At 34.2% G+C, this 21,304-nt stretch overlaps 1 protein-coding gene across 1 annotated transcript in view; it reads right to left on the reverse strand.

Annotated features, from left to right (window-relative positions):
- Nucleotides 1–604: 604 nt before the first annotated feature.
- LOC133188460 (MOB-like protein phocein) overlaps nucleotides 605–21,304 on the reverse strand; it is a 97,444-nt gene continuing 76,744 nt past the window's right edge. The window contains exon 8 of the mRNA XM_061323898.1: nucleotides 605–759. Within this exon, the coding sequence (XP_061179882.1) occupies nucleotides 634–759 (126 nt within the window). The 3' untranslated portion in view covers nucleotides 605–633. The remainder of the gene's footprint in view (nucleotides 760–21,304) is intronic.

Below are 21,304 nucleotides of genomic sequence, written 5' to 3' on the forward strand. Positions count from 1 at the left end.
TGACAATGTTCCCATATAAGTTTCATCTTTTCTAACCCAATGGATCTCGAAAGGAAGATTTAATTAAAAAATGCCATTAATTTTTTCACTATTTCCTTATTTTCTCCCCTTAGAAAGTGTGGCCCTTCATTTGAACAAACTTGAATCCCCTTTATCCAAAGATACTTTGTGGCAAGTTTGGTTGAGAAGAAAGTGAGAATGTGAAATATTATAGACAGATAGATGCTGGACAAAATGTGATCAGAAGAGCTCACTTGAACCTTTGGCTCAGGTGAGCTAATGACACAAGACTCCTAATACAGAGATATATCTGATAGTTCTCTTACAAGTACTAGTTACATGTAGTGTCACACTAGCTACCCACAAATATTAGTAGTTTTAATAATAAATACATATGGCTTAATCTTTATACAGAGTACAAGAACTTCATGTCTGGGAAATACAAACACTGTATGAATTGCCCTGAATAATTTCTGGTGATAGTATACACCTCCTCCAATGGAGAAATCTGATTTCCTTATGCTGTTGATAGCACATGTATGTGAAAAGGAAACCCCTCCTTTTACTTATCTCACTCAGAGCAATGAAATTAACAGTACTGACACTGATTATAATTAATATCCTAAGTTTCCATCAGGCTTCACTCTCTCCATCGATGGCATTTTGATCTTCTAGAATTGGAACAATTAAATTGTCTTTGGACATAAGATTATACTTTGTTACAAACTTTGTGAATCTCCTGCACAGGTAAGTTTCATTCTAAAAAAAATAAAAAGGAAATTTTATACAAAAATTGTGCATACACAAGGAATTTTAATGAAGTACTGATTTGAAATTATAATATTATATGAAAAGAATAATAGTGCAAATCTAGGTCATTGATTTTGTAGTGCAATAGTGAACTAGAACAGTCCTAATGGGACTATAACCTCCATCCATCACCCCAGAGACACATGCCACACACAAAGATTGACTACAAAAAGGGCATTGTTAACTATTAATATGTCCATATGACATGAATGTCCCATCCAGGGTTTATTAAGTAATGCAACATAAAAATTTGTACTAGTGTATGAAGTTTGATGAAAATATCTTGCATAGTTTCTTAAGAGGCCCAAGGGCCTTGAATCGCTCTTCTGATAAATTGTACAACCTATCACTTCTATTTGAAGCCTCTAGGTATGCTGTATATTTAGATAAAGCCTTGAAATTCCAAAAGTAGGTCATCATGACCTACATTTTGGTTAAAACACTCTGGGAACCCAGGAAGAACTGACAAAGTGTGATGATTTGAAGTCCCTTATTATCTTAAATATTCAGATATAGCCATGAGATTATGATATTCCAAAAAAAGGTCAGTGACCTACTTTCTGGTAAACATACTCCAAGGCCCCGAAATGCCTCAACTGACAAAGTTTGATGATTTTAAGACACTTACTATTTGAAATATTTAGATATTGCCTCGAAATTCCAAAAGTAGGTCGCTGTGACCTACTTTTTAGTTGACACAATCTGTGAGGACCCAAGATACATCAACTGACAAAGTTTGATGATTCTTAGCCAATTAGGACCTGAGATATTTAAATATAGCCATAAAATTTCAAAAGTTGGTCACGGTGACCTACTTTTTAGTTGACATTCTCTGAGGACCCAAGATGCATCAAGTGACAAAGTTTGATGATCATAGGTCTGATAGTGTCCAAAATATGCCTCTAAAACAATTTGAAAACAAATGCCTGCAAAATTCAAAAAGTTGGTCAATTTGAACTATTTTTATTTGATGAATATGTTTTAAGGCCCTAAGATACATCAATTGACAAGGTTTGATTATTCTAAACTTTTCAGTATTTCAAATAATGACTCTTAAATATTTTGAAAAAGATTAGCCATGAAATTCAACAAGAGGCCCACATCGCTCACCTTAGCACTGTGGCTAGGAAAAAATATTATATATTAAGCATGTTGAAAAAAGCAAAAATCAGATCAGTATTGAAAAGCTTTATTGCGTAAGTGGTCCTGACCTACCCCTAAAAAGGGACGGGGGAGGGGGGGTGTATGATTTGAACAAAATTGAATCTACACTAACTGAAGATGCTTACATATTTCTTTGTCTGTGACTTTTTTCCCTACAAGTTTGAACTTTCCTTATGGTCCCACCCTTCCCCGTGGGTCATGGTTTGAACAAATCTGAATCTACACTATCTGAGGATGCTTCCATATAATTATGACCAATCATAGCTTTGCTGTTCTTGAGAAGAAGATCTTTAAATTTTTTTTCTATGTATTCCTATGCATAACTTTAATCATCAACTGTGGCCCCACCCTATCGCCATGAGGTCATGATTTTTTTAAAACTTGAATCTACACTACCTTAGGATACTACCGAATAGTTAATAACCAATCTTGGGTTTGCTGTTCTTGAGAAGATTTTTTCTATATTTTTTCTATGTAAAACTTTGATCATCCATTGATCGTCCATTGTGGCCCCACTCTACCTTCTGGGGTTGTGATTTGAACAGACTTGAATCTATACACCACTTGAGGATGCTTCCATATAAATTGAGAAGATTTTAAAATTTTTTTCCTATATACTCCTATGTAAAACTTTGATCGTCCATTGTGGCCCCACCCTACCCCCCGAGGTCATGATTTGAACAAATTTGAATCTACATCACCTGAGGATGCTTCCACATAAATATGACCAATCATGGCTTTGCTGTTCTTGAGAAGAAGATTTTTGCTATATATTCCTATGAAAACTTTGATCATCCATTGTGGCCCCACCCTATCCCTGGGGGTCATGATTTGAACAATTTAGAATCTGCCCAAAGTGGCAACATCCTACCATGGATCATGATTTGAACAAACTTATCTACACTACCTGAGGATGCTTCCATATCAATATGACTAATCATGGCTCTGTTGTTCTTGAGAAGATTTAAAAAGGTATTTTTTATATACATTCTTATGTAAAACTTTGATCCCCCATTATGTCCCCACCCTACTACTGGAGGATGCCTTGAACAAACTTGAATCTACAATACTTGGGGATGCTCCCATATCAATTTGACCAATCATGGCTTTCCTCTTCTTGAAAAGATTTTTAAAGATTTTTCCTATACATTCCAATGTAAAACTTTGATCCCCCATTGTGGCCCAACCCTACCCCCGGGGGTCATGATTTGAACAAACTTGAATCTACACTACCTGGAGAAGAAGTCAAAAATGTGAAAAGTTTACAGACAGATGGACAGACCGACGGACAGACAGACTACAGACAAAATGTGATCAGAAAAGCTCACTTGAACTTTCAACTCAGGTGAGCTAAAAAAGGTGGCCACCTTGACCTACGTTAGGGTCAACATGATATGACGTCCAAAGATACATCAACTGACAAGATTTGATGATCCTAATCCTAATAGTAAGCAAAATATCAAAGTTTTAATAAAATGTAATATTTGGTCAACTTTGAAGTGACCTTGAGACCACGCCCTTTGCCCAAGGGTGATGCCTTGAACAATTTTTAATCTTCAAGATAATACTCATTTTTGTGTGTAAGTTTGGTGATAATCTGCCCAGTGGTTCTTGGGAAGAAGACTTTTTTTACCAGTACTTTTGGTTTTATTTACCTAATTATCTCCCCTTGGTTCATGGTCACAACCCTGGTTTCAGTATATAAATGGGAGCCCTTGGGCCAGGGATACCCTGTGACAAATTTGACAGTAATTGGCCAAGGGGTTCTTGAGTTATGGCCCATATTCTAAAAAGTTTACGCACACCACACAAAGGGCCATAGCATTAGCTCTTTGAGTCTTTGGCTCACAAGAGCTAAAAACTGAGTTTTATGAGGGTTGTCCCAGAAAAACGCGAACGTTTTGAATATTTCAGATACTATTCGACCAAAATAAATATTTTTTTGCACCTTGTTGGAAAATGAAATTTTCGCTATTTTAACAAAATATTTTAATGTTGTAATGTCACATGTATGTAAAAATAGCTTTTAAAAGGTGTCAAATATCGGTGCTCGGCGCATGGCAATTTTTTTCGAGTTTCAGAAATAGTATTATCAGTGAAGTTTTCTTTATTAAAAGGCTATACGAAAATATAATGTGAAAAAAATTACCTCCATAAAAACTCTGTGATCTGAAGTACTCATGTGTAAAAATTAATTTATTTAGCATCACAAGTGACAAAAATATGATGTTAGATGCAACAAGAGGCCCATGGGCCACAACGCTCACCTGAGTAACTTTGGCCTTGCTGTTTTTCACCTGATCCCCCCCCCCCTTGTAGTACTTATTGTGGCCCCGCCCTACCCCCAGGGGTCATGATTTGAACAATTAGAATCTACACTACCCCAGAATGCTTCCACATAAGTTTCAGCCTTTCTGGCCCTGTGGTTCTTGAGAAGAAGATCTTTAAAGATTTTTTCTGTATATTTCAATGTAAAACTTGGATTCCCTATTGTGGCCCCGCCCTACCCCCAGGGGTCATGATTTGAACAATTTAGAATCTACACTACCCCAGAATGCTTCCACGTAAGTTTCAGCTTTTTTGGACCAGTGGTTCTTGAGAAGAAGATTTTTAAAGATTTTTACTACATATTTCAATGTAAAACTTAGATTCCTTACTGTGGCCCCACCCTAACCCCGGTGGTCATGATTTGAACAATTTAGAATCTACACTACCCAAGAATGCTTCCACATAAGTTTCAGCTTTTTTGGACCAGTGGTTCTTGAGAAGAAGATTTTTAAAGATTTTTACTACATATTTCAATGTAAAACTTAGATTCCTTACTGTGGCCCCTCCCTAACCCCGGTGGTCATGATTTGAGCAATTTAGAATCTACACTACCCCAGGATGCTTCCACATAAGTTTCAGCCTTTCTGGCCCTGTGGTTCTTGAGAAGAAGATTTTTAAAGATTTTTTTCTGCATATTTCAATGTAAAACTTGGATTCCCTATTGTGGCCCTGCCCTACCCCCGGGGGTCACAATTTGAACAATTTAGAATCTACACTACCCCAGAATGCTTCCACTTAAGTTTCAGCTTTTCTGGCCTTGTGGTTCTTGAGAGGAAGATTTTTAAAGATTTTTTTCTGCATATTTTAATGTAAAACTTGGATTCCCTATTGTGGCCCAGCCCTACTGCTGGGGGTCATGACTTGAACAATTTAGAATCTACACTACCCCAGGATGCTTCCACATAAGTTTCAGGTTTTCTGGCCCTGTGGTTCTCGAGAAGAAGATTTTTAAAGATTTTTTTCTGCATATTTTAATGTAAAACTTGGATTCCCTATTGTGGCCCTGCCCTACCCCCAGGGGTCATGATTTGAATAATTTAGAATCTACACTACCCCAGGATGCTTCCACTTAAGTTTCAGCTTTTCTGGCCCAGTGGTTCTTGAGAAGAAGATTTTTCAAGATTTTTACTAGTACATATTTCAATGTAAAACTTGGATTCCCTATTGTGGCCCCGCCATACCCCCGGGGGTCATGACTTGAACAATTTAGAATCTACACTACCCCAGGATGCTTCCACAAAAGTTTCAGGTTTTCTGGCCCTGTGGTTCTTGAGAAGAAGATTTTTAAAGATTTTTTTTCTGCATATTTTAATGTAAAACTTGGATTCCCTATTGTGGCGCTGCCCTACCCCCAGGGGTCATGATTTGAACAATTTAGAATCTACACTACCCCAGGATGCTTCCACTTAAGTTTCAGCTTTTCTGGCCCAGTGGTTCTTGAGAAGAAGATTTTTAAAGATTTTTACTAGTACATATTTTAATGTAAAACTTGGATTCCCTATTGTGGCGCTGCCCTACCCCCAGGGGTCATGATTTGAACAATTTAGAATCTACACTACCCCAGGATGCTTTCACATAAGTTTCAGCCTTTCTGGCCCTGTGGTTCTTGAGAAGAAGATTTTTTAATGACCCCACCCAATTTTTGTCTTTTCTTGATTATCTCCCCTTTATAGGGGACTTTGCCCTTCATTTTAACAATTTAAACTCCTCTTCACCCAAGGATGCTTTGTATTAAGTTTGGTTAAAATGGCCCAGTGGTTCTTGAGAAGAAGTTGAAAATGTGAAAAGTTTACAGACGGACGGACAAACGGACGGACAACGGGTGATCAGAAAATCTCACTTGAGCTTTCAGCTCAGGTGAGCTAAAAATACCTTTACTAAGATATTGTCAAAAATAGTGATGTCGAGCGATAATGCGGTGCACCAAATTATTAAGCTGTGCTGTTGAGCAGGATATGACTCCTGTCCATATGGGAAAAGATATGTAAATGACAGAATGATACAAACATATAACTTGGGCACAGATCTATACCTAGTTCAAAAGGTTCGAGGATGGCTTGACTTGTTATTCGATGGAAGAAGACAAACTGAAAAGTCATAACCTGGGCATCATTCTTGGCGACGCCTGTTTAACTAAGCGAGCAGTTACATTAACTTGACTGAGGACCGGGTTTGGGAAATTGTTAAAGTTTATTAAAAGAATTAATTCCGCGGTCTTTTGGAAACGCTAATTAATATCTGAGATGGATAACTTGGTAACTAAAAGAAAATTAAATACAGTGTCGAATTTGCGATTCAAACGAATTTTATCAAACGTATGATTCCATAATAAATTCACAAATGCCACGATTTACATTTTGACATCGTCAGTGTTGCGCTGACAGCTATTTTGTAAGATTCATTTACCATCAGAGAGAAATGTTATTTATAGAGATATTTTATTGAAATTTTCATGCATTACTCAACAAGAGGCCCATGGGCCTTGAATCGTTCTTCTGATAAACTGTACAACCTATCACTTCTATTTGAAGCCTCGAAGTATCCTGTATATTTACATAAACCCTTGAAATTCCAATTCACACTCTGAGAACCCAAGATGATTCTAAGCCAATTAGTACCTGAGAGTTGGTCATGGTGACCTACTTATCACTTGTCATTCTCTGAGGACCCATCAACTAAGTTTGATGATTCTAAGCCAATTAATACCTAAAATATTTTTTTAAAATTATAATCATAAAATTTTATAAGTAGGTCAAAGTGACCTACTTTTCAATTGTTTTACTCCAAGGACCCAAGATGCATCAACTGACAAAGTTTGATGATTCTAAGCCAATTAGTACCCGAAATATTTAATTAACGCCATAAATTTTCAAAAGTAGGTCACTGTGACCTACTTTTTAGTCGACCTACTCCGAAGACCCAAGATGCATCAACTGACAAAGTTTGATGATTCTAAGCCAATTAGTACCTGAAATATTTAATTATAGTCATATAAATTGAAAAGTAGGTCATGGTGACCTATTTTTCAGTTGACCTTTTTTGAGGACCCAAGATGCATCAACTTACAAAGTTTTATGATCATAGGACTAAAAATGTCCAAATTATGCCTCTAAAACGCTTTGAAATCGAATGCCTGCAAAGTTCAAAAAAGTAGGTCACTGTGACCTACTTTTTAATAAATACGTTTTATGGCCCCAAGATGCATCATCTTACAAGATTTAATGATTCTAAGCCTCCCCGTATTCGAATTAATGACCTTAATTGTTTTAAAAAAGATTAGCCATAAAATTCAAAATGTAGGTCAAGGTGACCTACTTTTTAGTTGACGTACTTTGAGGACCCAAGATGCATCAACTGACAAAGTTTGATGATCATAGGCCTTAAATTGTTCAAAATATGCCTCTAAATCATTTTGAAAAAGAATGGCCGCAAAATTTAAAAAGTGGGTCACCGTGACCTACTTTTGAGTCAACATGATATGAGGTCCTTAGATGCACCAACTGACAAGATTTGATGATCCTAGTCCTTATAGTAAGCAAAATATCAACATTTTAATAAAATGTAATTTTTGGTCAACTTTGAAGTGACCTTGAGACCACGCCCTTTGCCCCAGGGTAAATCCCCGTGCAAATTTTAATCTACAACATATCCTCATCCTTTTGTGTAAGTTTGGTGATAATCTGCCCAGTGGTTCTTGAGAAGAAGATTTTTTAGCAACCAGTACTTTTGTTTCTATTTTCCTAATTATCTCCCCTTGTTAAAGGGTCACAACCCCAGTTTTAGTATAAAAGGGAGCCCTTGGGCCAAGGATACCCTGTGACAAATTTGACACTAATTGGCCAAGGGGTTCTTGAGTTATGGGCCCATATTCTAAAAATTTTACGCACACCCGACAAATGGCCATAGCATTAGCCCTTTGAGCCTTTGGCTCAGAAGAGCTAAAAAAATGTTGATGATGGTGTATATCAATTTTTAACTTTATAGTATTGGTGAAACAAAAGATGTTGAAAATGTTCACGTTTTTCTGGGACAACCCTCGAATATACAATAAATCATAAGTCAACGTTAGCTGGGAAAGTCAAGGTAAAAAAAAAAATGGACACAGTTGATAAAGTCTCACCAAATATAGTATCAGTGCATAAGCTTACATAAATATATCTAGGATAGTTACTTTTAAACTGACCTGAACACAATTTTGAGAAAGGTGAATTTAATGTAAAAGGATAGGTCAAGGTAAAAAATCTTGAAGCAATTGAACAGCTCTCATCAATACGAATAAGCATATAACATTTGATGAAAATATCTTAATTTTTTTAAAATTAGCTTAACAAATATTTTAAGTCACGGCCAAAGGAAAGGTCTAGGTAAAAAATGTTGATGTAGCTGAATAGCTATACAAAAATATGTATAACCATACAAAAAAAAGTTTGATAAAAATATTTTCATTTGTTTCTTTGTAACTGAACAAGTGCACTTAAGCAATAGAGACTGGGCCCTTTTTCAGTGCTATTTCCAAATCCTTGTCTGTTGGTAATAAACACTGGTGGATATTTCTAATTTAAAATCATGTTAAACATCACCTAAATCAGCATGGATTTTAAACAATTGGAGGTATTTAAATGCCTATAGACATCCCAAATCCGGAAAAGTCATTCCAAAACAATTTGTCATGAGGAATGAATGAGGGCATTTGAACAATCTGGTGGTGGATCATTGACAGGTGGATTGCTGAATAATACGTCTTGCATTATTTTATCTATAAAAAAATTGAATGAAGCTGTAAAGCTGCATGTAGCTATAGTGATCAAACTAAGAATTTTGCACGATTCCATTTGAAATAATACAATTAGAATTAACATTATTTTTCTTTATCAATTTTAAATTTCAAAAGGGTATTTAGGTGTACATAGAGTGAACTGTTTTACTGCACTACTATTTAAGAACAAAGTTTGATTTATTTGTTATTGATGTTATTTAAAACCAGTAGAGATGAATACATAAGTAACAATGAGTCAAAATGCTTGTGCAAATCATTTTCATTTAGCGTTGTAATAATTAACTTGAAATAATTGTTGATTATTTTTTCATCTGTATTTTTAAGAACCCATTGAAGCTTTAATAGGTTATCCTGATATTAAATATATGTACAGTCATGTATGTACTGTATTTATTTATAACTGTGTGATATTATGGGTTTCAACACCGGTAAAATTGTCTTTCATTAATGTTAAAAATGTTTGACATTTTTATGTATGATGACATTTTAAACAACACTAAACTCTATTTACCCTCTCATTTTTCATAAAACCTAATACATGCCAACATCTCTAAAGCGGTACGACTTTGGCGAACAATATAAAACATGGCAGTGTTTTACGGTGAGCACTTTTAAGGAATGTTTACTGGGTAGAATTCATGTGACTACTCAAAATAATTTATTCCACAGGTGGGTTCAATAAAGGTCACACAGATAAATAGCTCTCGCTTGCTATATGAAAAACATTGAACTTTTCATACATTTTCAACATTTTAAGTACCAGCCTAATGCTGTACAAATTTCCTACTTTCAAACAAGTTTTATAAATGTAAAATGCATCTTTTGTCTTTGGCACAAGTTTGTATAATGTTACGCTGACAATAAACAAAGGATTTGAAATGAATGCCCATCCACGATTTACTATAGAAAATCACAAATGTCGGCTGACCCGTACCACATTGTATGGCTTTGCTTTTTGTATAAACATGAATTTCAGCACTAAAATTTGTTGAATCTTATATTTCAGATATCAGTTGATGATGTGAGATGAAAAATTATGCTTTAATTGAATCTTCATTTTTTCATCTTTTACCAGGGCTCATAAGTGCACTTGTTCTTTGAGAAAAGTGAGTTGTAGGTAAAAGGAAAGGTCAAGGTCAACTAGAAATATGTCCACAGGACATGAATGCCCTGCCAAGGGTATATTAGTAATGAAACATTTTAACACAAATTGAGAAAAGTGAGATCAAGGTCAAAGGAAAGGTCAATGTGAAAATATTGATGCAGTTGAATAGCTTTCATCAGTATGTATCAGCATATGAAGTTTGACACTAATTTAAGAAAAGTGAGGTCAAGGTCAAAGGAAAGGTCAAGGTCAAAAATTGTTGATGCAGTTGAAAAGGTTACATCAGTATGTATCAGCATATGAAGTTTGATAAAAATATTATGAATGGTTTCTTTAAAACTGAGGTAAACACTAATTTAAGAAAAGTGAAGTCAAGGTCAAAGTAAAGGTCAAGGTCAAAAAATATTGATGCAGTTGAATAGCTTACATCAGTATGTATCAGCATATGAAGTTTGACACTAATTTAAGACCAGAAGTCTCTGACGAGACTGTAGCTCTACTGGTTGTATTTATAAAGGAAGATAAAAGTAGCACTTGGACTTGAAACTTTGCAACAGCAATAAATAGAATGATGATCCTTGGTTTAGTCTCTTTTGTGGCAAGATTTATTATTATATCAGACTAAAACTGTAGGAGGAGTAGCCTTTTAAAACAATTTTACAGAAATTTTGATTTAAGTAACCATGGCAACATCATTCAACAAAATGAAAAAAACAATAACACCAATTATGTATCTCTGTAGTCTACTTGTATGCCACATTATACTGAAATCAGACAAAAAGTGTAGGAGGAGTAGCGTTTTGAAAGTATTTCAAGAAAATTTCTATTTTTAGTAACCATGGCAACACTGTTCATCGAAATCCGAAACTGGTACAGAGAATTATGTATACTTGTGTGCTAAGTAATACTAAAATCAGACCAAAACTGTAGGGGTAGCATTTTGAAGGTATTTCAAGAAAATTTCTATTTTAAGTAACCATGGCAACAATGTTCATCGAAATCAGAAAATCAATATAAAGAATTATGTATCATAGTGTAGTCTACTTGTTTGCCAAGTTATACTGAAATCAGACCAAAACTGTAAGAGGAGTAGCATTTTGAAAGTATTTCACAGAAATTTCTATTTTTAGTAACCATGGCAACACCGTTCATTGAAATCAAAAACCGATACACAGAATTATGTATCTTATTATAGTCTACTTGTGTGCCAAGTTATATTGAAATCAGATCAAAACTGTAGGAGGAGTAGCATTTTGAATGTATTTCACACAAATTTCTATTTTAAGTAACCATGGCAACACTGTTCATCAAAATCAAAAACCGATACACAGAATTATGCATCTTAATATAGTCTACTTGTGTGCCAAGTAATATTGAAATCAGATCAAAACTGTAGGAGGAGTAGCATTTTGAAAGTATTTCACAGAAATTTCTATTTTTAGTAACCATTGCAACACCGTTCATAGAAATAAAAAACCGATACACAGAATTATGTATCTTAGTGTAGTCAACTTGCGTGCCAAGTAATATTGAAATCAGACCAAAACTGTAGGAGGAGTAGCATTTTGAAAGTATTTCACAGAAATTTCTATTTTTAGTAACCATGGCAACACCGTTCATCGAAATCAAAAACCGATACAGAGAATTATGCATCTTAGTATAGTCTACTTGTGTGCCAAGTTATATTGAAATCAGATCAAAACTGTAGGAGGAGTAGCATTTTGAATGTTTTTCACAGAAATTTCTATTTTTAGTAACCATGGAAACACCATTCATTGAAATCAAAAACCAATACACAGAATTATGCATCTTAGTGTAGTCTACTTGTGTGCCAAGTAATATTGAAATCAGACCAAATCTGTAGGAGGAGTAGCATTTTGAAAAATTGTTTACAGACGGACGGACAGACAGACAGACGGACGGACGACGGACACCTTACTATCGCATAAGCTCTTCTGGTCTCTTACCAGTAGAGCTAAAAAATGAGGTCAAGGTCAAAGGAAAGGTCAAGGTCAAAGAACATTGATGCAGTTGAATAGCTCTCATCAATATGTATCAGCATATGAAGTTCTACACTAATTTAAGAAAAGTGAGGTCAAGGTCAAAGGAAAGGTCAAGGTCAAAAATTGTTGATGCAGTTGAATAGCTCTCATCAGTATGTATCAGCATATGAAGTTTGATAACACTATCTTGAATGGTATCTTTAAAACTGAGCTAAAAACTTATTTAAGAAAAGTGAGGTCAAGGTCAAACGAAAGGTCAAGGTAAAAAATATTGATGCAGTTGGATAGTTCTCATCAGTATGTATCAGCATATGAAGTTTGATTTCACTATCTTGAATGGTATCTTTAAAACTGAGCTAAACACTAATTTAAGAAAGGTGAGGTCAAGGTCAAAGGAAAGGTCAAGGTCAAAAAATGTTGATGCAGTTGCATAGCTCTCATCAATATCTATCAGCATATGAAGTTTGATAAAAATATCTTGGATAGTTTCTTTGAAACTGAGCTTTGAACAGAGCTAAACGCAAAGTGTGATGGAAGGACAGACGGAAGGACGGAAAGACAGAAGGACAGAAGACGGACATGACAAACACTATATGCCCCGGCCATATTCATGGTGGGGCATAAAAATGTTGATGCAATTGAATAGCTCTCATCAATATTTTTAAGCATAATTATGAAGTTTGATGAAAATATCTTGAACAGTTTTTTTTTTTAAGTTTCGCTGAACAAGAATTGAAGTCAAGGTCAAGGGAAAATTCAAGGTCAAAAATGTTGATGCAGTTAACTAGCTCTCATCAAGATGTACCAGCATATTAGATTTGATTTAATTATCTTGAATGGTTTCTTGGAAACTGAGCTTAACATTTATTTCAGAAAAGTGAGGTCAAGGTCAAAGGAAAGGTCAAGGTAAACATAGGTAATCAGAGATTACAAAGCTCACCACAATGAATGTTGCCTTTACTATTAGTTTATCCCACATAAAACTAATAATCTAATAGCATGCATTCCTAGATGCAACATTTATGCAATTTGGTCTGATAGGGCTTGCAGTTACTTGGGGAATGGACTTGCCTAAAACTTTAAACTAGTCACTCATCCAAATGCAAGTCAGATCCAGCATCTGAAGCAAGTATGAGAGTATGCATCATCTAGGCAAGTTTGGTTCACATAGCCCTTATAGTTTCTTGGTAATGGACCTGCTCAAAAACATTAACCTGTCACTCATCTGGAAAATGTAGGTCATATCCAGTATCCAAAGCAAGTCTGGTAGTGTACATCCTTAGATGTATCATCCATGCAAGTTTGGTCAAAATAGGGCTTATAGTTACTTGGAAATGATGTGAAAAGTTTACAGACGGACAGACAGACAGACAGATGGATGCCAGACCAAATCTGATCAGAAAAGCTTACTTGAGCCTTCAGCTCAGGTGAGCTAAAATTCCATTAATTACATGAAATGTGATTGGCTGTGTAAATTTAGACAGGTGAAAAGGTCATGCCACTTGATTCAAAATGGTGGCATACTCAAGAAAACATTTTTCAATACATGTGCTCGTAAACTTGTTTAGAGACCAAAATCACAGTAAACCAGAAGTCTCTGATGAGACTGTAGCTCTACTGGTCTGTTTGTATAACAAAGGAAAAGTAGCACTTGGATTTGAAACTTTGCAACATGCAACAATAAATAGAATTATGTATCTTAATGTAGTCTTCTTCTGTGCCAAGTTACATTGAAATCTAACAAAAACTGTAGGAGGAGTATCATTTTGAAAGTATTTCACAGAAATTTCTATTTTTAGTAACCATGACAACATCATTCACTGAAATCAAAAACTGAAATACATAATATGTATTGTAGTGTATTCTAATTGCGTGCCAAATTAGATTGAAATCAGACCAAAACTGTAGGAGGAGTAACGTTTTAAAGGAATTTCACAGAAATTTCTATTTTTAGTAACCATGGCAACACTGTTCATCAAAATCAAAAACCGATGCACTAAACTATGTATCTTAGTGTAGTCTACTTGTGTGCCAGTTATATTAAAATCAGACCAAAACTGTAGGAGGAGTAGCGTTTTAAAGTAATTTCACAAAAATTTCTATTTTTAGTAACCATTGCAACACCGTTCATCAAAATCAAAAACCGATGCACTAAATTATGTATCTTAGAGAAGTTTACTTGTATGCCAAGTTATATTAAAATCAGACCAAAACTGTAGGAGGAGTAGCGTTTTAAAGTAATTTCACAAAAATTTCTACCTTTAGTAACCATGGCAACACCGTTCACCAAAATCAAAAACTGATGCACTAAATTATGTATCTTAGTGTAGTCTACTTGTGTGCCAAGTTATACTGAAATCAGACCAAAATTGTAGGAGGAGTAGCATTTTAAAGGAATTTCACAGAAATTTCTATTTTTAGTAACCATGGCAACACTGTTTATCGAAATCAAAAACCGATGCACTAAACTATGTATCTTAGTGTAGTCTACTTGTGTGCCAAGTTATATTGAAATCAGACAAAAACTGTAGGAGTAGTAGCGTTTTAAAGGAATTTTACAGAAATTTCTATTTTTAGTAACCATGGCAACACCGTTCATCGAAATCAAAAACAGATGCACTAAACTATGTATCTTAGTGTAGTCTTCTTGTGTGCCAAGTTATATTGAAATCAAACCAAAACTGTAGGAGGAGTAGCATTTTGAAAATTGTTTACAGACAGACGGACAGACAGACAGACAGACGGACGGACGACGGACACCTTACTATTGCATAAGCTCTTCTGGTCTCTGACCAGTAGAGCCAAAAACTTGATAGATATTTACTAGAAGATGTTTTTGACATTTTATGTGAAGAAGATTATGCTAAACATGTTTTAAATGTGAAATTTGCTAGACGGCGATCAGCCCATGCCAAGGTTGGATTCATGGGTGTAGACTTTGATATATCTAAGTTAAAAACAATCCTAAGTATTTTATTTCATATAAACACAACAGAAATAAAAACAATCATATCATGGCTAATGAAAACAATAGTTTAAAGAAACCACATTAAGAGAAAAATATGGCAAATGTCGAGATTTTACATCAAGGTAAAATCAACAATGGCCGGACATCAACTTTTGACAAAGGTATTTCTTATGATGTGACTACACAAACTTTGAAAAGTTGTACCAAAACTATGTCCCTGTATTAAAAATTATTGCCTGACGCCACGTGCGTCAGGCAGTATGAGGATTAATTTTTTCAAGATCCGAAACTAAGCAATCATTTTTAATTAACTAGATTTTCTTGAATCTGATTTACACTGGAATTTGTTACCTGCATTTAAACAAATACAGTTTGCTGAAGAAATAATTGTATTACAGTACTGATGCAAAATAATGATGTGTTTAATTCCTTCAGTTTTTTGGCAGGCACATGGTTATTCTTTGCAATTCTTTGTATGGGCATGTCCGTGTAACATTTTTTCTGCGTTTCTAAACTACTGGATCAGTCCATTTGCCTTCTACAAAAGGGGTGACACAATCATTTCGCGCCAAATGTCACATGTAAATTATCTTTGCGCCTTTTTCTTGGATTGTTCTATTGAATGGGTGTGATAACTTCTATGGAAATAAATAACGTTTATAATTTCTTTAACCTGATTCTTAAGCTTCAGATTTTTTATTAACAGTAAATTTTATCTCATTTTTAAAAGAACACATTGTACAGGGCAGGCAACACTAAAGCAATGGATTTGCTGATTGTTCTTACTATTTATCCCATAAGTGAACTAGTCCAATCATAAGCAAACTCCCTCCACCTAGTAAATGGGACATCCCTTCTCAATTCAGTCTGTTTCCCACCTTTACTTTCAATATTACATTTATTAATAATGTACGTTACAAGGTTAGGTTTTTAAAAAAGCTTAGAAAGTCAGCCAGCATATTAGTCAGATTAGAAAGTCAGCATATTATTTCATGCTTTGTGATGAACAAGGATAGTGACAATAGTAGGTCAGTACCCATAGAGGAATGAGCTTAACTTCCGTAAGGTTCTAAGCAAAGAATCGGCAAAATGAAGAGGACATCATGATCTGTACTAGTTTTCATTTCATATAAAAGCACGTTATTATAATTATGAGAAAGGTTCTGAAATCGATTGAAAAGAAAAACTAAACAATCTTAATTAGTATCTTGTTTTGCTCTAGCTATAAAGTGTACAGTCCATTTACTTTGAGTTCTAGAGCAGCATTGAAGCCTTTTTGTCTCAAACACTTCAAGAAAAGGCAGTTAAAACTGTTCATAATTTACTTCGACGTTGAGAATGACGGAAAACAGACCAGTCTAGAAAAAGAGGCCGTCTCATCAATCTATCACTGACCAGAGAAGTGCGCCCTCTAGTAAGAGAGTACATGTACCGGTTATATGAATTTCTTTAGAATCATCTAACTATTTTCCCCAAAATTATAATCTACGCTATCGCACTTAAAGTTAGAGTTTCATCCCAATGTAACTTGTCAGCCCGTGGGCTAACTAATAAATGATTGAATAGTGGCATGTCTTAGATATTCGTTAATCTGCAGTATTTGGTTATGAGATTTGAGAAAGTCAATTGTACATCTTGTGTAATGAAGTATCGCAACTATGTCGCTCCTTGATGACAGAAACGTTTAGCACCTCTCTTGCTCATACATTCCATAGATATTGATTGATTAGTCAGGCAAGCTTTTTGAAAAGCTATTACTTGTCTGTATTACCGTCAGTAAGCATCTTAGTGAATAAAAGTTTAGTCCCATGAAGAAAAAGTTGTGTTTTTATAATATATCCACTTTATCTGTAAATTACCTACTTGTTTACACAAAGAATGAAAACTGACTATCAAATCTCTGCTGAACATTTTGATGTATTATAATATGTCTATATTTTTTCAATAAATTCTGAATTAAATTGTTTAAACAAATGCACCCCAAAGCAGGCAAAAATATTGAGCTCAGAGCACTAACACTGTTTATTTATTTATATATTTATATAGCACTACTATTGTTAAGAAATATGTGGTTAGGACTTCCCAATCACATCAACATATCCATGGAATTCGACATATCCATGTTCAAGATACCGAAGTTCAACTGTTTATGTCTGACAATATGTTTATCGTAAGCTCTTATTATCAATAGGATCCATGTATGCTGTATTGTTAAACCTCTAGCACTGGAAGCACTTCTGGTTATGAAGAATATTTTCCTATAACTAAAAATAATATGAACATCCCAGTCCACACATTAAATTGACATGCCTCGAAAAATATTTCACTTTCAAGTCATGTGACCTGTAACTTAAACAATCATGGCATGTCCTGACAGACCTCTTGATCATAAGCAATCTTTGCCCAAATATGACACCCCTGATAATCCTTCAAAATAAAATTTTGTTTTTTACAATTTTACATTTCTGAAACCTTCAGAATTTGACAAATCTAAATAATGTGACATTGAGCTTGTCTAAATACCCTATGCTCACACTCAACACATATAATAAGAAGATGATTTTGTGAAATGCTGATGCCTCCCTATGGCAGCTTAAGGACATACGCAAAGTACCTTACCTACTGATAATTTTTCAAGATATTCTTAATTTAAGATTATAGTGGCATCAGATGTTCGTAGACAAAAAATCAGCATGCATTACCAGGGGTTTTGAAAAGATATCAATTGATAAAAATTCTTGTATAATTCAAAGAAAAATATACAAAAATTACTAAGGATATATTCTAGATGTTTTGTTTATCCAAACTTGTTTTAGAAGAAGTGTACAATAGCATATATAGACATTTAAATGTAGCACACAGTTCCTTTAAGTATTGGAACTCTTCAACTCCAGGGAAAAAGACAATAAAGTTCAAACTACGTTGCGTATGTCCTTAAGAACAAGGTTAAATATTTCAAATACTAGTCAAACTCAGAGGTACCCAGAGAAAAGTCTTGTCATGAGTAATATACATGTAATATAGGAAATTCCTACCACCAACCATTCAAAAGTTATAGCCAAGATTAAAGTTTTTCAAAAGTTGGTCATTCTCAAAGATCAAGATAAAAAATATTGGTACCAAAGAAAAGGTCTTGACACAAGGAATACAAGTGAAAAATGAAAGCCCTAGCCTCAACCATTTAAAAGTTACGTCCAAGGTTAAAAGTTTTTCAAATGAAGGTCAAACTCCTAGGTCAAAAATGATTGTACCCAAAGAAAGGTCTTGTCTATGTGAAATATGAAAGCACTAGCACTAACTGTTCAAAAATATGGCCAAGGTTAAAAGTCTGGTAAAATTTTGCAAAAGTAGGTCAAACTTCAAAGTAAAGAGGTCAAATATATTGGTACCCTAATTTAAGGTATGATCTTGTCACAAGAAATATACCTTAAAATTCTAAATTATTCAAATCATGACCCCAAAAAGGGCATGCAGGGTTCTCCATGGGCCATTTAACGTGGCAGCCCCGCCACAGTTAAAAAGTCAGCACCACAGTTAAGATCGTCATCAATCAGGAAGATAAAAGTATAAGTCTCAATATGAACCTCCAAAAAATGTACCCTTTTTCTAAGGTAATCATTAATTTACTCAAATTAGGGCCCATTGTTTGGCTTCTAGACAATTATCTTCTAGACTTTGTTGGACTTTACGCATAAATGAAAAGAGACACACCAATTTTTTTTGGTAATTGCAAATGAAATGTTCAATACTGGCGTAATAACTTTCTTAGCGTTACCAAAACCATGTCTCTAAGATTGATTTGACTCTGTGAATCAAATCCGATTTGAAATCATACGTGTATCGTAATCATGAATTGATTTAATGTTGAAAAGTCAACAACAGATAATCCATCAAAATTTTATTTTATGACTCTAAATTTCTGTGTTTTTTAAATCAGAAATTTTAAAATACTTAAGGATACACCAAAGGCTTTTTTCTAGATTTTCAACAATTTTGAGATTTTTGGACAAGAAAAAGAAGTTAATCACTGCTTTATAATGCATGTAAAATTCTTGGTAATTATGAAATGGTTTTCTAATTATTTAACAATAATGAAACATAAACACTACCACATTGAATGTTCCGTTATTGAAGCTTCTGATTTGATCTGGGACTGCCTGCTCATGAAAGACGCAATAAATCACTGTGACCACTTGGGGAATTCTTCACTAGCCACACAGAGGTTATCAGTAATTAAACTACAGGGACTCCAGATTTAGAGAAAGAGATCTAACAGATCACTGATGACCATAAAATAGGAGGTGGAGCTTAGCTCTTGCCATTTTGCCGGGAAATCTTTCTGATTCAGAATTGAACCTATTTTACTTAATTAAAAGCATCTAAATACAGAAAAGAACCTCCCATTCTTGTGAATATGCATAGGAAATATGGCTAACTGACAGGTATCCAAAGCTGAATCTCCAAGGTTTCATATATTCCTAGCTTTGGCGGATTTTGTCGTGTAATGGGTTTTTGCCCTCTACTGTAAAGTAAGATCAGACAGTTTGTGGTATTATTTCAAAGGATTCAGCTCCCTTATTTATTGACCATTTTCTCTGAAAATTGGATGGGATGCTTCTCAAATGTGTGTTCACAAAACCGTATCTCGTATTTTTGATATCTAGCTTAGTTTTGGAATTATTGAGGGAAATGTTAAATTAGGCCAATAAATTGGTAACATTGAAGGGCAAATGGCTGTAACTTTTGAATTAGAAGATTTATCAAAAATCTGAGATACGGTTTTTAAGTTCAATCTTTAATCTACCTTGAGGTAAAATGACCACTTTTAGGGGTTAAATACAAAAAAGTTGATTTATAAAATATTTGTGCACTAAAATTTACATTAATATTTAAATAATTTTTAAATAAATTATTAATTAAAGTTTAAATTAGGATAATTAAATAGTAAATTTAACAAGCTTTCAAATGATATATACTTTTATTATGTTATCTTTGATAATGAAAGAATTACATGCAAATTAAATTCTGGCATTTGGAAACCTTTGGTGTATCCTTAAAGCTATATGTATGCCATATCTGAGCTTAAAAGTAAAAATACGAGATTGAGTGTAGATAAACACGATATATGTTATTTATGTTCAAATTAAAATTCCCAATGATTTTGAACTTGAATAATCTCATGTTTCCATAGTTAAATTGATTTTAAACTGTGTCTGTTAATTAAATGCGGAGTCGGTAAATAAATCGTTTATTGTTTTAAATTTCTAATATCTTTAAAACTCAATTGATTTAAATTGTGAAATTTACAGGAAAGTCCTATCTTTATATAAAAGTAAAAAAACAAATAGAAAGATCTTTTTAATTTTAGTTAGTCTGAAGTTATAAAAAATATGCCATATATGACTTTAAGTCAACTGAGACCAATAGTTGCAAATATATTATTCAGATGAAAGCTTGATTGTGTGACCTACCAGAATTTCCTCTGCCGTTTAATGAACACTGTAGGTGTATATGTACCTTTTGTAAACTAAATTTTTTTTTTAAATCAGGATTAAACACATCATTGACAAACTTCGTAATTTCTTGTACCTTTATTTTCAGATTCTATAACTTAACATTTGTTTATTTATAATTATACCCATGTAGTTTGGTGTGTGTGTTGGGGGGGGGGGGGGGGGGGGGGTCTGTGGTTTCTTCATGAATTTGGTCACAAAATGACTGCAAAATTTAGCTCTTCGTGCAAGTCTTGCACCACAGTTAAATTTGAAATGATGGAGAACCCTGGGCATAGTTAACTAAAAATCAAAAGGGCACTTTATGCCACAAGAAGTTTTCATGAGGGCACTCTTTAATGTCTTTAAAATTATAAACATTTACATTTTACATTAATTATTATACTGAAATCTTTTTTTATAAAAGTAATTAAAAGGTAATTAAATTCATAAACCTGACCATAACCAAAAAATTCCACTAAAATGAGCCATAAATCTCATTCCTAACTTATATTTTACCCTCAGAGTGTCCACTCTAGAAGTTAAAACACAGTATCATTCAAAGAAACTACCTTCATACTTTGATGTTTCCATGCCCATTTCTCACATCAGTCATATGACATTCAGTTTTGGTACAATATAAGTTTGACATAATTT

The sequence above is a fragment of the Saccostrea echinata genome, unplaced genomic scaffold (assembly GCF_033153115.1).
Source record: "Saccostrea echinata isolate AGI-Se365-2 ecotype Australia unplaced genomic scaffold, CSIRO_AGI_Sech_v1 ptg000016l, whole genome shotgun sequence".
NCBI lineage: Eukaryota > Metazoa > Mollusca > Bivalvia > Ostreida > Ostreidae > Saccostrea > Saccostrea echinata.